The sequence below is a fragment of the Onychostoma macrolepis genome, chromosome 17, assembly GCF_012432095.1.
Source record: "Onychostoma macrolepis isolate SWU-2019 chromosome 17, ASM1243209v1, whole genome shotgun sequence".
In the NCBI taxonomy this organism is placed as follows: domain Eukaryota; kingdom Metazoa; phylum Chordata; class Actinopteri; order Cypriniformes; family Cyprinidae; genus Onychostoma; species Onychostoma macrolepis.
The window spans coordinates 12,546,316-12,562,369 of record NC_081171.1 but is presented as its reverse complement, the minus strand read 5'-3'; the positions used below and the strand labels follow the sequence as shown (position 1 = coordinate 12,562,369).

General features: G+C 37.9%; 1 protein-coding gene across 5 annotated transcripts in view; it reads right to left on the bottom strand.

The window, feature by feature from the left end:
* Positions 1-16,054, bottom strand: part of ltbp1 (latent transforming growth factor beta binding protein 1) — an 82,348-nt gene that overhangs the window by 26,544 nt on the left and 39,750 nt on the right. For 2 of the 5 annotated variants that reach the window (XM_058748876.1, XM_058748880.1), the window contains exons 8-16: positions 15,580-15,682; positions 11,341-11,400; positions 7,402-7,524; positions 5,628-5,795; positions 4,078-4,293; positions 3,130-3,149; positions 1,617-1,719; positions 1,123-1,209; positions 168-293 (exon numbers count right to left, since the gene is read on the bottom strand). In XM_058748876.1, the coding sequence (XP_058604859.1) occupies positions 168-293; positions 1,123-1,209; positions 1,617-1,719; positions 3,130-3,149; positions 4,078-4,293; positions 5,628-5,795; positions 7,402-7,524; positions 11,341-11,400; positions 15,580-15,682 (1,006 nt within the window). The remainder of the gene's footprint in view (positions 1-167; positions 294-1,122; positions 1,210-1,616; positions 1,720-3,129; positions 3,150-4,077; positions 4,294-5,627; positions 5,796-7,401; positions 7,525-11,340; positions 11,401-15,579; positions 15,683-16,054) is intronic. The other 3 variants (XM_058748877.1, XM_058748881.1, XM_058748879.1) reach the window with 2 other exon arrangements.

The window sequence follows — 16,054 nt, the reverse complement described above, 5'->3', positions numbered from 1 at the left end:
TATAAAGTAAGGCATATACTAAAAATGTTGTCTAAAAATGATGGATTTTTGGATGAATTACATACGCAAACAAACCACTGTACTGAATGAATTAGAGAGCCTGTTCTCAGAAATGGTAATGGACTATGAGATCTACACTATCAGCAGTTTAACCTTTGAACTCTCACCTACACATGTGGTGCCCTCACTGTCTATTCTATAGCCGTCATCACAGATGCACTTGTAGCTGTCAGCAGTGTTATAACAGATTCCTGCACCACAGATATCAGGTTTCACTTGACACTCGTCAATCTCTGTGAAGAGAGAGAGAAAAAAAGATAAAGAACAAGGTCATCTTTTGCATTTTCACAGTAAAGGCAACGCATTAAATAAACATCAGAGACCAATAAATGAAGGGCTACATGAACTTTTGAATCAACAAACAAGTCATGCATTCCATCGCTTATTGGAAGCAGACATTTATTGGCTTTGGTATGAATTTTTCTTTCTCTGGAAGGAAAGAATGGCTGAACATGTATCTGGAGAATGTGAATTGCATAAAATGGCTTATTAACCCTGGGCCAACAGTTATGGAGAAAAGATCCTAGTTGACTTGGTGTTAACAAAAAATAATGGAATTGTATATGAAATGTTTGTGATAGGTATCTGCTTGGAAACAAAGAACAAAAATATCTTTGCAACTTCCTAATTAATCCCTTGCTTGTTGTGGCCTGTTCTGACCTATGACAGTCGAACATTCTGCTTACCATTCCCTGGATTAATAGTAAAAATAAAGTTAAGAAGAAGAATCAACAAGAGGTGAAAGAGCACAAAAGATCTAATTAGGTTTCATTTAGCAGTCTGTTCAGTTTTTAATTACGTGTTTGTGACATGTTTTAAAAGAAAGTGTTTGGAGCCTCCTTCCTTTAGAAACATGATCTTGAAATATGCCCATAGGAAAACAAGTGGAGAGAGCAGAATAGAGATGGATGGAGAGAAACGTTTCTACCATTTAAATGACTGATTCTAACTTTTGGTGTATCAATATTACAGTATTTATACAAAAAAGTTATTTTCTGGCCAAAACATGATTCATTACTATTGTGTATCCCAAGTATACATTACATGGATGGATGGACTCACCTGCCAGCTGTGTTGGGGAGATGTCCTGACTTTCTATGGAGGGCGGAAGTGGCACAGGAGCGGGTGGTGACACCTTCTCCACCACCTCTGGAGAGTGACAGGAATGGAGCAACATAGGAAGAGAAAGAAAAGAGATTCAGGACATTCAACAGTCTGCTAAGAAGTCCTCCTAAATGCCATGGACAAGATTTTTTTACAAAAGAAATAATGAAGATTGCATGATCTCTCTCAATATGACAAACAAAAACTAAATATGTCCAACATCTGCCACCACAGTGGCAGATAACAGATCAACCCATTGTTGTCACCATCTGGATGTGTTTGTTTAGGCCACTAATACACATCTGAAATGAACTGCTTTATTCCAATTTAAACAGCATCAATCCAGTCACAAAGACTTCAGAAATCTTTGCATAAACCAGTGGGTCAAGTATAAACGTAAAAGAGTTGAAGAGTTTATTATGGGGATATGCAAGTACAAGTGGGATTGAGACCTGGGAGGGCAGGCTCCATCCTGATTGTAGACACCCCGGGTGACAGCTGGGCCTGTCCGGGCTGTACTACTGACCTATCAACACTCATGTGGGTATAAAGCTCCTTCAAACAGATAAGAAACAAATGACACACATAGTAATCGACTGATCCACAAAGAGATACAGCAAATTTATTGGCAACTAAAGCAAAGGAATAAGCAATTCAGTCTGCTTCCGCTCTGACTGCATGGGGTGTTAAAGTGCGCGGAGCTGTAAATATTTTGGGCCCTGTCCCAAATGGCACATTTGATGCATACTTGCGGTCTTGCAAAGTCCATGATACTCTTTATCACTTTAGGTTTCAGAAAGAAGAACACCCCTGAGACAAGGTGGCACTGATGCAGCATACTGTCTGAAAGCCTATGCAGAATTACGTCAACAAAGTGTGGAAATAGACCGCAAGGACTAAAGGTGGCAACTGGGACAGAGTCTTTAAAGATGTGTGGAAGAAAGCGAGATGCAATCTTTCCAACCCTGCCCTCTTCTCTCTCACACACACACACTCACACGTACTAAACAATGCATTCCCTCTTGATTTACAGTAGCTCTGGGACGAGAGAGTTAAACCATAAAAATATAAATAATTGTGAAACAAACTGGGGTTCCTCAGATTGCTACACTGGCAGAATCCTTCAGAGAACTTCTAGGCAACTTTTGAAGGTCCCTCAAATATCCTTCAGTATATATTTTTAAGTGAATCAAAACCTCACGGGGTTACTGGAGGAACATGAAGGAACTTATGGGCTACACTTTGTACATTCATCAGAGAACTGAAAGAGTGCCTAGAAGTTCTTCATAGGGTTCCGCCAGTGTGACAATCTGAGGAACCAAGCATTTAAAAAAATGCCATTGAAGGGTGAAATCAAATCCATTTTGTTCCACAGAGAGACCAGAAACACTTGAATAAGCCTCCTTTATCTCACTTGAAAGCCATGCTTTCCTAAACTGAGCTGTTAAAGAGTCTCAAAGAGCTGATCACATAGAAACATCTTCCCTGATTACATTATTCGAGAGTGCTCTTGAAATAATGTAGTGTATTTTAATCTCTATCCTTCATAAACTGAAGAGACATTTTGCTGCAAACCAAATAAACACTGCATGTCTAGACTTTGATCTTGAGTGTAACAAGTTTGTACGGTTTTATACAACCAATGAATAAATCTTAAACTTAAAATTTTGCCATTTAAAACTGCTCTTTTGTAAACGTTAATGTAGGCTAATTAAAAACACATACACAATCATTCATAAAGCAAAGGACACACACTGACACATACACGCGCATCTGAAGAGCAGAATGCTGAGCGCACAGAGCAGTCATGCAGTAGAGATGACATGATGATGTCATGCTTTGAATGTCTGCAGTTCCTGCACGCAAGTTTGCTGCTATTTTGCAGTGCTGCATTGACGTGTGCGTGAAAGCATCAGCTGCGCAGCGTATTTAGCAGATCTTACTGCTGAATCAAACCCAACCTACCTGCCGGGGAACTGTGGGCACTACAGCAGGTCATTATGTCATATAAAAACACAAAAATTAATTGCGTCACACAAAGCCAGGAAACAAATATTCACACATTTGTAAATTCAGTAAAATAGTGCTTCCAGCTATGTATCTGAATTTAAAGAAAAATAAAAGAAAAATGCACTGTCCACATACTTTTTGTCATGTAATGTATAAAAGGGTGAACTTCAGTGGACCAATTTTAGTTCCAGAGCAACTTTGAAACACGGTCTCCCAGCAACAGGACAAACTTATTAAAGCCCAAGGACAAATACTTTCTCTCGGAACCTGGCCCACCTCCACCACACTTTTCAGCTGTGCAATGCTTTTATGGGCTGCTTTTGCAGAGAGGCTATAAAAATCTGTGCAGTTCATTTTGTGTGAGAGTAGTGAAAGGAGAAAATATGATGCGATGCACTGATCTTCTGGAATCCTTCATCAGCTTTGACATTGGTTTTGCAAGGTGGAAGCAATACTAATGACTCTCTGTCTCTGCCAAAGAGAGAACAGTCCTGTGTTCACTTTCTATAGGAACAACAGAAGCTTGGCTACATTTTAGATCTCAGTCTTCTCCAGACCGGTGCCAAGTCTCATTCCATTGCCTGGTGCCAAGCGTGCATGTGATGACATTTAAAAGAGAAGGAAAGAAGGACAGGGAAGAGGGTGAAAGAGTTCTTGCTGGTGTAGTTATTGTGTGTATGTGTCTCTCCTTCATAAAATGCATCCAGGCAGACCATCATGTAAATAAACTTTGCATCACAAACCCAAATATGGCAGGTTTTCTTAACACATGTTTGTAATATCCAGCATGAGGCAAATAAAACAAACAAAACACAATGTCTGTATATTCACAGACGTAATTCAGACAGTTGGATAAATAGAGCAGCTTCAAGCCATTCACAGTTTCTGTCCTGTGTGACTCACCAGGTAGCTGCCTCTCTGTGATGCTGAGAGCTTCCACGGGCTGCTGTAGGGTGGGGAAGGGCATGGGAGGATCCACAGGTGCTTGGTGTCTGATGGTGGGCTTGCTCTGCCCGTGACCGTCTGTCTGGCTGTGTCCATTAGGAGGTTTGGGCTTGTAAATGTATGGTGTGGTGACATGATAACCCATTCCTCCAGGACAGATTTCTTTAAACGCAGCTATGAGAGAAGGAAAAAATGCTGAACAACATATTCACACACAAAAATGTATCTATCTGTTTGTCCATCCATCCATCCATCTATCCGTCTGTCTGTCTGTCTGTCTGTCTGTCTGCCTGTCTGTCTGTCTATCTATCTATCTATCTGTCTGTCTGTTTGTCCATCCATCCGTCTGTCTATCTATCTATCTATCTATCTATCTATCTATCTATCTATCTATCTATCTATCTATCTATCTATCTATCTATCTATCTGTCTGTCTGTCTGTCTGTCTGTCTATCTATCTATCTATCTATCTATCTATCTATCTATCTATCTATCTATCTATCTATCTATCTATCTATCTATCTATCTGTCTGTCTGTCTGTCTGTCTGTCTGTCTGTCTGTCTGTCTGTCTGTCTGTCTGTCTGTCTGTCTGTCTGTCTGTCTGTCTGTCTATCTGTCTGTCTATCTAATCTATCTATCTATCTATCTATCCATCCATCCATCCATCCATCCATCCATCCATCCATCCATCCGTCTATCTGTCTGTCTATCTATCTATCTATCTATCTATCTATCTATCTATCTATCTATCTATCTATCTATCTATCTGTCTGTCTGTCTGTCTGTCTGTCTGTCTGTCTGTCTGTCTGTCTGTCTGTCTGTCTGTCTGTTTGTCCATCTATCTATCTATCTATCTATCTATCTATCTATCTATCTATCTATCTATCTATCTATCTATCTATCTATCTATCTGTCTGTCTGTCTGTCTGTCTGTCTGTCTGTCTGTCTGTCTGTCTGTCTGTCTGTCTGTCTGTCTGTCTGTCTGTCTGTCTATCTGTCTGTCTATCTAATCTATCTATCTATCTATCTATCCATCCATCCATCCATCCATTCATCCATCCGTCCATCCGTCCATCCGTCTATCTGTCTGTCTATCTATCGGTTTGTCCATCCATCCATCCATCCATCCATCCATCCATCCATCTATCTACTTACTTGTCCGTCAGTCTATCCATCTAATCTATCTTTCTATTAATTATCTATCTATCTGATGCTCTGTTTTAATTTAATTGACTAAGATCCCTAACAAAATCACTAACAAAAGAGCACAAAAGGCAACAATCGACAAATTTTGGAGGAAGGCAAATACAAATGTAAGGTAAGAAGTGTATATGAAAACGCAAAATTCTACAGCAGAACTAACAAAAACAGAGTGATGGCGTGTAAAAGCATCTAAATAGCCGAACTGTGGAACACACATGCAAACCACACTGAAGTGGAGGACAGAGAGGGAATGATACCAGTAGAACTGATGGGGCCGACAGGGGGTGTGTCTCAGGTAGCTTACCTGTCCCAGGTAGGGGGCAGTGGTCACAATGAGGACCCCAGGCCTTGCCCACACTACAACAGCATAACTGTTTACTCAGCTGAGTGGACACAGGGTGCAAACACTGCTTCCCCGAACTGACCAATCGGAAGCAAGCACCTTTCTCCTCGCGAAGAGCAGGTGTTTCGGCTGGTTACCGTGGAGACGGAAGGAGGGAGGGAGGGGAGGAGTGTGCACGGTGTATGACACAAACATGGAAGAGAGAGAAAGAACAACAGAAGAGAAAAGAGATTCCCTTCACCTTGTGTTCCATCTATGCATGACTACAATGCCATAACAAAAGAACAACTGCCTCTATAACCACATTAAAACAGAGTGTAGGGGAAAGCATGACAGAGACTGTGTATGAAAAAAGTGATATTGTTTTCAACGCAAGATAGACAAGAACACGGAAAAGAATACAACTAAGTGCAAAGAGGTCAGTTAAGCAGAAAGCATGTGAGAAAGGGTATATACAGGGGGTTAGTACATCAGGAAGCACTTATTATCAGATACCTTCTTAAATGTATGTGACCCTGGACCACAAAACCAGTCTTAAGTGTCAATTTTTCGAAATCATCACCTGAAAGCTGGATAAATAAACTTTCCATTGATGTATGGTTTGTTATGATCGGACAATTTTTGGCCGAGATACGACTATTTGAAAATCTGGAATCTGAGGGTTGCAAAAAAATCAAAATATTGAGAAAATCGCCTTTAAAGTCGTCCAAATGAAGTTCTTAGCAATACATATTACTAATGAAAAATGAAGTTTTTATATATTTACGGTAAGAAATTTTCAAAATATCTTCATGGAACATGATCTTTACTTAATATCCTAATGATTTTTGGCATAAAAGAAAAATCAATAATTCTGACCCACACAATGTATTTTTGGCTATTGCTACAAATATACTCCAGCAACTTAAGACTGGTTTTGTGGTCCATGGTCACATATGTATATAGTATACAGTATAAAAGAACTGTCGATGTGCTTTCTCGCATATTAATTTCTCACTTTAATAAAGAGCCAATTCCAAGCCAAGTTTTTTATAGAGATGTACAGATGTACAATTCAACATTTTCATATAGCAGATAACAGCAGATTTGTGTTGACAGACCTTATACTGCCAGCCAAAACATACTGTGTACATGAGCAAAAAACTGAAGGCTAAAAGGAGGATTAAAAAGAACTCTCAGATCTTCTCTGAACAAAAGGACATGACGGCGTGTTCCAAAGGTGTAATTTGGCAAGCGCTGGCTTCCAGGAGAAGGATCAGCCACTATATTTATCACAATAACACAGACGGCACACTTAGGTTACCTCATTAAATCATAGAGAAAGTTTGAGTGTATTTGTGCCCCATTGACCGACTGCACAAATGATGCCAGCACATTTCAACCTTGCTGTTACATGTTCATGCCTGAACAGCAGAGAACCCTCCGATCACATGACAGCCTCTGTTAGTGTTAGAAGCCATGTTAAATCATGCTGCTAGCTAGACTAATCAGCAAGTCTTACTACCATAAGCTGAAGTGATTAGCTACACGGAATCATTTACATTAGATATCTTTGAGTAGGTAAACATGGAGACAGCAGGGACATGCCAAAGACATCAGCCATCCAAGTTACACCGGATTTGAAGAGGAGAGGAGAGGAGAGGAGAGGAGAGGAGAGGAGAGAGAGGAGAGGAGAGGAGAGGAGAGGAGAGGAGAGGAGAGGAGAGGAGAGGAGAGGAGAGGAGAGGAGACTTACAGAAGCAGGTGGTCAGAGAGGGATCAGGCACAAAGCCTGGGTTGCAGATACATCTGTAGCTTCCCATGGTGTTTATGCAGTTTCCATTGGGACAAACTCCTTGAATCTGGCACTCATCAATATCTGAGGGTAATAACAGAGATAAGGAACTCTCATATTTTTTTCCGTGGAACACAAAATATTATATAGATAGATATTTTGAAGAAAGATTCAAGTCAAAACAAGAATCTCTTTTTGTCTACAGAGAGTCAAAACTAAAGTGACCTTCATTGAGTAGACAAAAAAAAAACAAAAAAAACAATGAAGCATTTTTCGATCTTATTATGTACTCTGCAGAAGAAAGTAAGTAATATAGTGTGGAACAACATGAGGCCAAGTAAATGATGACAGTATTACATTGAGAATACAAGGAAAAAAGGCTTTAGATGCACACATTGCTTATTTTCCTCTTGTTTTCTGGCATTAAAATCTAAAAATGCTAAATTAATCCAAAAGATAAATTGAAGAAATCAAGCAATTGTGTAAGAAAACAAGCCTTTGGATTTCATCTTGAATTAAATTAATTTTTCTTGTTTTAAAATGTAAATAAAATAAAATAAAAATGTGTTAGATAAATGCTTAAAACATGAAAAACTATTTGCCAATGGGGTTGGAAAAATAAACATAACTTCCAGATTCTCTGAAAACAAGTTTTAATATATTATGCACTTTTGCCTCTCAAGTAAATGATCTTTTTTAAAGATAAAATTACTAATAAATAAAATCCCTTTAAGCAGTATATGTGCATGCACAGGCACAAAGAATGCATGTGATTTTTTCCACAGCTAATGCAAACCCAAATGGTGTGATCCACCATCTCTATAAGCAACTGTCAGAAAAGGAACATACACACACACACACAGAGAGAGAGAGAGTGAGAGAGAGAGAGAGAGAGAGAGAGCACACTAATATCCCTCCAAGAGGCCATTGAGTGCAAGTTAAGGGCGTGGGCAGTCATCATTCCCAGTCACTTAGAGTGGGACACAGATCCAACACATTTCCTAATGCAATGCTAATGTGTTCATGATGACAGTGATGCTCATGGAGAGAGGGCATACACTCAATCCCTCAAGCATCCAAACATCTGCACCAGAACACAGACGGGCCCAGAGGAGCTGTCACTCAAAGCCATGACATCATAATGTCCCCATTAAAACCCCACATCTCTATACAAAATACAACTAAAGAATCTGCATGGCAGCAGATTCTTAAAGATCTCCTAAGAGGTGACTTTACAACATCTAAACCACTTTTGCACATTATTTCAGCGACCTGCGACTTATTCACTAACCACCCACAAACCAGGTTAACAAGGCACTACATGTGCTGATATAGTGCTACCCAATGAGTATAATTTTATTTATTTTTTTACTTCAAATGTCTCCTTTGTGTGTAAATTATGCTTATTTAGATTATGCTTATTAAGATATGTTTATTGTGGCAACACTTAATAATGTTCCATTTGTCAATATTAGTTAACAACAGCATGAACTAACAATGAATAATACTTCTAAAGCATTTATTTATCTTAATTAAATGTTCATTTCCACAATTACTAACAGATTTTTAGCATATATTATATAACATATTATTTAATGTACCATGAACTAACAATGAACAGCTGTATTTTTATTAACTAACGTTAGCAAAGATGAACAAATACTGTAAAAAATGTATTGCTCATTGTTCGTTAACACATTAATGTTAACTAATGGGACTTTTCTATTTTCGCTTAGTTGCAAAAAATTACACAATGATTACACTTAAGAAACATACAAAAAAGATTTTATAAGTGAAAATAATAAGAAACAGTTAAAGCATCTTGAACATAAGTTTAATGATTAAAAAGTATGGAGACAAGGCTGATTATTCTCTGTCAGACAAGTTTATGAAAGCATTAACCTGCAAATGAGGACAGCCACATGACTAATGGCAGGAAGAGAGAAGTGGGAGCATCAGAGCCTGGCAGAACACCCAAACCACAGGAGACATGTCCACTTACGCAGTAAAACTCTGGCCTGACGCAGGAAAGCGTCAAAGGTTTAGTGGGACCCTCAGGCCGTGTTATCAGGACAGTGATTAAGTTCAAACTTAACGGCACTCTGAGCGCTAAGAAGTGCTGTAAACTAGCCTCAGAGAACAGCCCACGCTGAAATATTCATTAAGATATGGAGGTAAAGTAACCCCCTTGGTGCTTTGAGGCCTGTTTATTAAATCTAAGATACATTTTAATCATCAAAACGGGGTATGTTCTACATGCCTCCTCACGCCTCCTCGTGCTAACGCTGTGAAGAAATTAAAGGAGCACTAGACCTTCAAAATACAATAGTACTTTTGAGAAATATGGAGAGAGAGCTACTACTACTTTTGCAGACCATAAACAAAAAATAACTTTGAAGCTTTATTAATAATGACAACCCCTAACATAAAAGCTATTTTTGGTTTATTTCACAGTTTACTGGAGACTAAACTTCTTATTGCTATTATTTTTTATGCATTTCTATGTATGTCTCAATGTTGCCCAGATCTACCAGCCTCCAAACTCCTGTCTCTCCTAACCCAGAGTGCCTGCGGCCAGGACACACGCTGGGCACTTCCCCTTAACACAGCCTGCTTCACTTTTAGCTGTGGTTCAGCTCTGGGTTTGGCAGACTGAGGTGGCTGTTGGTGGCTGCTAACAGCAGATGTGTTTGGCTGGAGGCGTGCGGAGAAAAAGAGACAGAAAGAGAAAAAGGTACCAAAGGTTGCAAAGCCTTGATATAGAATAATATGGATGCATAGACCGCAATAAACACACACACACACACACACACAAAAACAATAATGCTCAAAAGCGTGGGGTCATAGAGACTGATCAAAAGTGACAGAAAAGATATTTATAATGTTATAAGTCAATTCTGTTTCAAATAAATGCTGTTTTTAAGCTTTCTATTCAAAGAATCCTAAAAAAAAATATTTAGGATTCAACAAAAATACTAAGCAGCACAACTCTTCTCAACATTGATAATAATAAATCTTTCTTGAGCAAAGAATTAGCATATTAGAATGATTTCTGAAGGATTTCTGAAGGGCAGTGAAGGAGTAATAGCAGCTTTGCCATTACAGAAATAAATTACATTTTAAAATACACTCAAATAAAAACAGTTATTTTTTAATTCTAATAACTTTTCACAATATTATTGCTTTTTTAAATCAAATACATCAATCTTCTTTTAGGATTTAATAATCTAACCAACCCCAAACTTTTGCTTGGTTGAGTAACCAAGAGCAGCTTCAGCAATTTTATAGTTTCTAACTGGAATACTGAGCTTGTTTTTATTCGCAATTAAACAATATAGGCACCCCCATCCCAAATCTGTCTTATTAGCATGCTAAATAAGAGTTTACATTGCCAAGGCATACATTAACAGTACGTGACAGCATGAGCGTTACTTAATTTTGACTCAGGCTGAAGAAAAGCCCTGAAGTCTTTCTGGCTGCTGACCCTGATGTGTTGGATCTCTTGCTATTACATCCAACTTCAACATAGATTAGAAAGATCTATCAAAGATGCCACCTGTCTCTCCTCGTAACGGTGAAAGAAAGTCTTCTCTGTGATAGATCTGGGACACCGTTTTAAAATGTACAATGTAATAAAAGGAACAGTATATGGTGTACGTGGCCAGTTGTGACATGCAAAGGCCAGCGGGGGGCGAACTGAATTATAAGTATGTGACAATGACACATTTACTCATGCATCTCATCAAAAATCATCACAATCGATGCATAATTACACAAACACGCAAAAATGTAGCACAACAAATATACACACATGTCCACTGCAAGACCAAAAAAACTAGATAAACAAATGCATGCATGAGCAATAAAGAAATATAAGCAGAAACAAGCCTTGGTTCTTACCGATACAGCGAGTGGCATTCAGCCTCTTATAGCCTTGAGGACATTCAATCAAAGGAATCGCTATGGAGAAAAGAGAGAGAAGGAGGAGGTGGAGGACAAAAAAAAAACAGCACATTTAGATACAGCTCTAAAGACAAGCATTCTCCTACAACAAATTTAAGAAAACCCTTGGTGTAGTTAGAACACAAAAAAAATCTAGTCTTACCAAAATTTTAAGTCCACTGTAACTATTACAACAATTTATAATGATACAATAATTTATAATGATAATCAGCTTATGTGCCCAACATTTTATTTATATATATATATATATATATATATATATATATATATATATAGGTTATATGAAGTTAACCCCAACACAGATATTATGTTGCTTCTCTAATTTTACATGCAAGTAGGCTATAGCCGAAATCACAGCACAGCTATTGTCATTATCTTATGTGTATTTGATTTCATCAGACGACAGCTCGATTATCAGGATTCTTGTGCAGATTAACATCTTGGAAGGGAGAGCTGGTTATGTAGACTTAATGGGTCGCGTTTCAGTCACTATTTCATATTCATTCCATTGTCTGACAACAGAAACAGTAAAATATATCAATGAAAACAGTTTTATTGAGAATTTAGCTGTATCAAAATACAGTCTGTGGGCACAGAGAGGCAAACAAATCTAATAATAAATAATAAATACATTTTGCATGTTCAGAAGAAGTGAGCTGTCCTGTCCAGCAAAAATGTAAACAGGTTTGTGAAAGTAAATTGCTCAGTGCAAAGAAAGAGAAGTAATGGGAACCTGGTATTTCTTTTTTCATGTGTCTAATAGACATGAACAAGTTATTTGAAAAACATCTATGACCTTTGAAACATGTCTAGACTTCATGCTCTATGTTGACTATAGGTTTCACTAATAATAAACATACTGTATATTGCATAAAGCATCCATATTTGTCCATGCCCATTTTTAGAGTATTAAAAACTTGAAAATGTAAAAAATATGTGATTAAGTTGCAATTAATCACGAGTTAACTCATGACAATCATTCGATTAATCGCGATTAAATATTTTAATCGATTGACAACCCTAATATATATATATATATATATATATATATATATATATATATATATATATATATATATATATATATATATAGTTCAACATATTATATATAACATGTGTCATATGTTATTTATGGGATGCTGGTCCAATTTGTATCTGATTTGTCAGTATGAAATAATATAAATTTATTAATTAATTAATATTAAATTACCTAAGATTGGGATGGGTAAGATTTTTTGTTTGTTTCTCAAAGAAGTCTCTTATGCTCACTGTGGTTGCATTTATTTACAGTAATATTGTGAAATATTATTAGAATTTAAAAAAACGTTTTCTATTTTAATATTTTAAAATATATATATATTCCTGTGATAGCAAAGCTGAATTTTCAGCAGCCATTTATTCAGTCTTCAGTGAAGTGATCATTTATTATACTAATTTGGTGCTCAAGAAACATCTCTTATTATCATCAGTGTTGAAAAAATTGTGCATCTTTGTCAGGATTCTCTGAAGATTCGAAAGTTTAAAAGAACAATTTAGAAATCATTCGATTTAATGCATCCTTGCTGAGTTTTAATTTCATAACTTCTTTCAATTTCTTAAATCAATTTCCACAGGACACCAACATGATATAAAGGGAAGCAAAACACAATCACTCAGCATTCAGAGTGAACACTGTTCTTACATGTTCTACACAAACACACAAACACAGATTATTAATCACTATAGTGTGTTGTTAAACACACCATTGTCTCTGAGCTCATAGATTAAAAAAAGATAAGAAGCCAGAAAAAACACTGTACATAGTTCTGTAGCGGTTTGTTTCAGGGGAGGCCTTGCGACTGGGAACTCGTAACAGGAACAGGGTTTACTTCCCTTCTCATTCTCATGGGTAATGACCGTAATAAATTACATAAATAGAACATAGAGTGAGTGAGACAGAGTGAGACAGAATGACTCATTTGGAAGAGAACAGAATGGCATCGGCTCTTCCAGGGGTCATATTTTGAGCCTGTTTCAGAAATAAAGGGGGCTGAACTCCAGACTTGTTTACATCTTCATTACCCCAGCACTTGTGTTCAGTTACTGCCGTGCACTTCTATTTCCGTTCGGTGCCAGCTTATGTCCTAGTAAGTGCTCGCCTACAGCTGCTGCGAACAGAGCTCAGAGACAACGGTAATGTCACATCAACTTTACGTCTCTCATGGCTATATTGAATCATTGTGCCCCCAAAATGGACAAAAACATCTATATGAAAATGAAATGAAAAAGTGTGAGATGAAAAAAAAAAAAAATGTTATGTTCAAATGTTCAAGAAAAGGAATAACATTTTAATTGGCATTTGAAGATTGCAACAACAATCCTTAAATATTTTAGAAACTCAAGAACGTTTGTTTTGGTGACATCCATAAGGTTTAAATCAGTGTTAAGTCTGAGAATGCACAGAATGCAGCGATGCCCATATATGGGCAGAGAATTTCAGAAACATCTACAGACATACCACAAAGAGAAAGAGAGCGAGAGGGGTGGTACGCTAACAGTTTTCTGTAGGGACTGACTTCAGAGAAGTGACTAAGCATGGAGGAATCACGACTGCATGAGTAAATCTGTGTGTGTGTGTGTGTGTGTGTGTGTGTGTGTGTATGTGAGGGACCATTACTAAAGCTGGAGTGTGAGCCAGGTGAGTCAGCATGTCAGTAAGTTCAACAAAGCACGTGTAACCAAATACTTTACAGCTTTCTCTTTCCTTTGCCCACTCATTACACACTTGCCTTTTCTCTGTGGAATGCATCCCTTCCCTCTCGTTCTCGCTGTGATATTAGGACCATGTGTCTGTTGAGTCACAGCCACTTGGAGGTTTGACATCAAATGGTTTTCAAAAGAACTCCTCGTAGTCTCTTTTAGTTAGTGAGAAATCAAGGCTGGGCCTCTTGATGAATCATTGCTTTCCCGCTCTTTTCGGACCGCACTACTGTGGAATACTGTGCACAATCATTCTGCAAGTGTTTCATCTCAAAAGAGGTCAAGACATACTAATGTTTAACGTATGTCTCTCTCTGATCATACAATAGTTTGTTTCATTCGTTCTGGTTTTTCAATTAACAGACTAAAAGTGAAAATGTAAGACATATGCTTGAGTTTGTGTGTGAGGGAGAGACAGATGTTTGTGTGTGGTAAGGTAAAACAGATGTTTGAAAGAAAGAGAGGGTATGAGGGTGAGACAGGTGTTTTTACTCATGAAAATAAGGTAGGTGATTTTCTGCATAATGAAGAGACTGTTGTTTTTGTGTGTGAGGTAGAAACGGATATTTTTGTTTGTGAAAATATGAGAAAGATGTTTTCATGTGTGAGAGTGAGACATGTATTTTTGGACATGAAAATGAGACGGATGTTTGTCTGTGTAAAAGTGGAAAGTATACTTCTATTGTCCACATTTCGCTTTGGTTCAAGGATGTCTGCGTATGCACAGAATGATTTTTTGTGTGCATGTGTGAGTTATTTGAGCGCTCAAAAACAAAGATCCAAAAACAGGTAGAACATGTTCATATTCACTCAGGGTCAATAAAGTATATCTGAAGGGCTTGTATTCTCAATTAACCCTTCGCAAAGACCCACCCCCTTCGTTACTGTTGCTATGTCCGACAAGCCATCTGCTCTTAAAACTGACAACGCGCTGACAGACAAAACAGAGCAGTTTACTTTAGGTATGAAACAAAGTCTAAACCTTCACATTTTTTAAGAACTTCAAACAATAAATACCATTTTGTGGCTCTTTAATGTGTCGTGACAGATCGCTGTGCCTCAGTTCAAGTGGCATGTTAACTGATCAGCTCTTCCTCTTTACTAGTTATAGCATGAAATAAACATGAATGCACATCAGTAGGTATCTTGTTTCAACCACGGAAAGATGTCAAAACACACAATTTTTCAAGTTCACCGACGTTAATCTACTCTCCTGTCTTGTTTGTTGGACAAAAATGGCAGATTCTGTGAAGGGTCAATTGAGTGCTAGAAGGAGCAGGAAACAAGAAAAATGTAGCATACTCTGGCCTTGAGACCAATTTATGTGTGTGAAAGCTAGGTAGATGATTGTCTAACAGGTGTTTTTGTTTGTAAAAATGAGGCAGATAATTGTGTGAGACTGAGGTTTTTGTTTGTGTGAGCGAGGCAGTAGCTTACATGTTTTCTTGGGGCATTTTTGGCATTTGTGGAATCCCCATGATGTGCCCACCGTCCCACAACAGGCATCTTGTTTAGACAGGCCAGGCAGAGCTTTCCCACACTACAACATAAAACACAATCAAATCCAGTAAGTTAAAAGATTTAAAGAATAAGAGAGAAATACAGAGAAACTCATCTAGACCATTTACCACACACACATACATAATTCTGCTCACACATAGCTCTTGATCCCTGTTCTTTCTGATCAACACTCTGATATCTCTCCCCTGACTCAATCTAATCTGCTGAACCAGGCACGAAACAACAATCTGAGAGACGCCAATGATACACAACTCAAACAACCTGATAAAACCCTACTCTCTGCTGACACGAAAAGACAAAGTCACAAATGAAGTCACGGCACTTTACGATTAGAGTAAACAAACAAGACTGAGGTGAACTTGATAATAATAACTTGATAGTATAGGAGTAG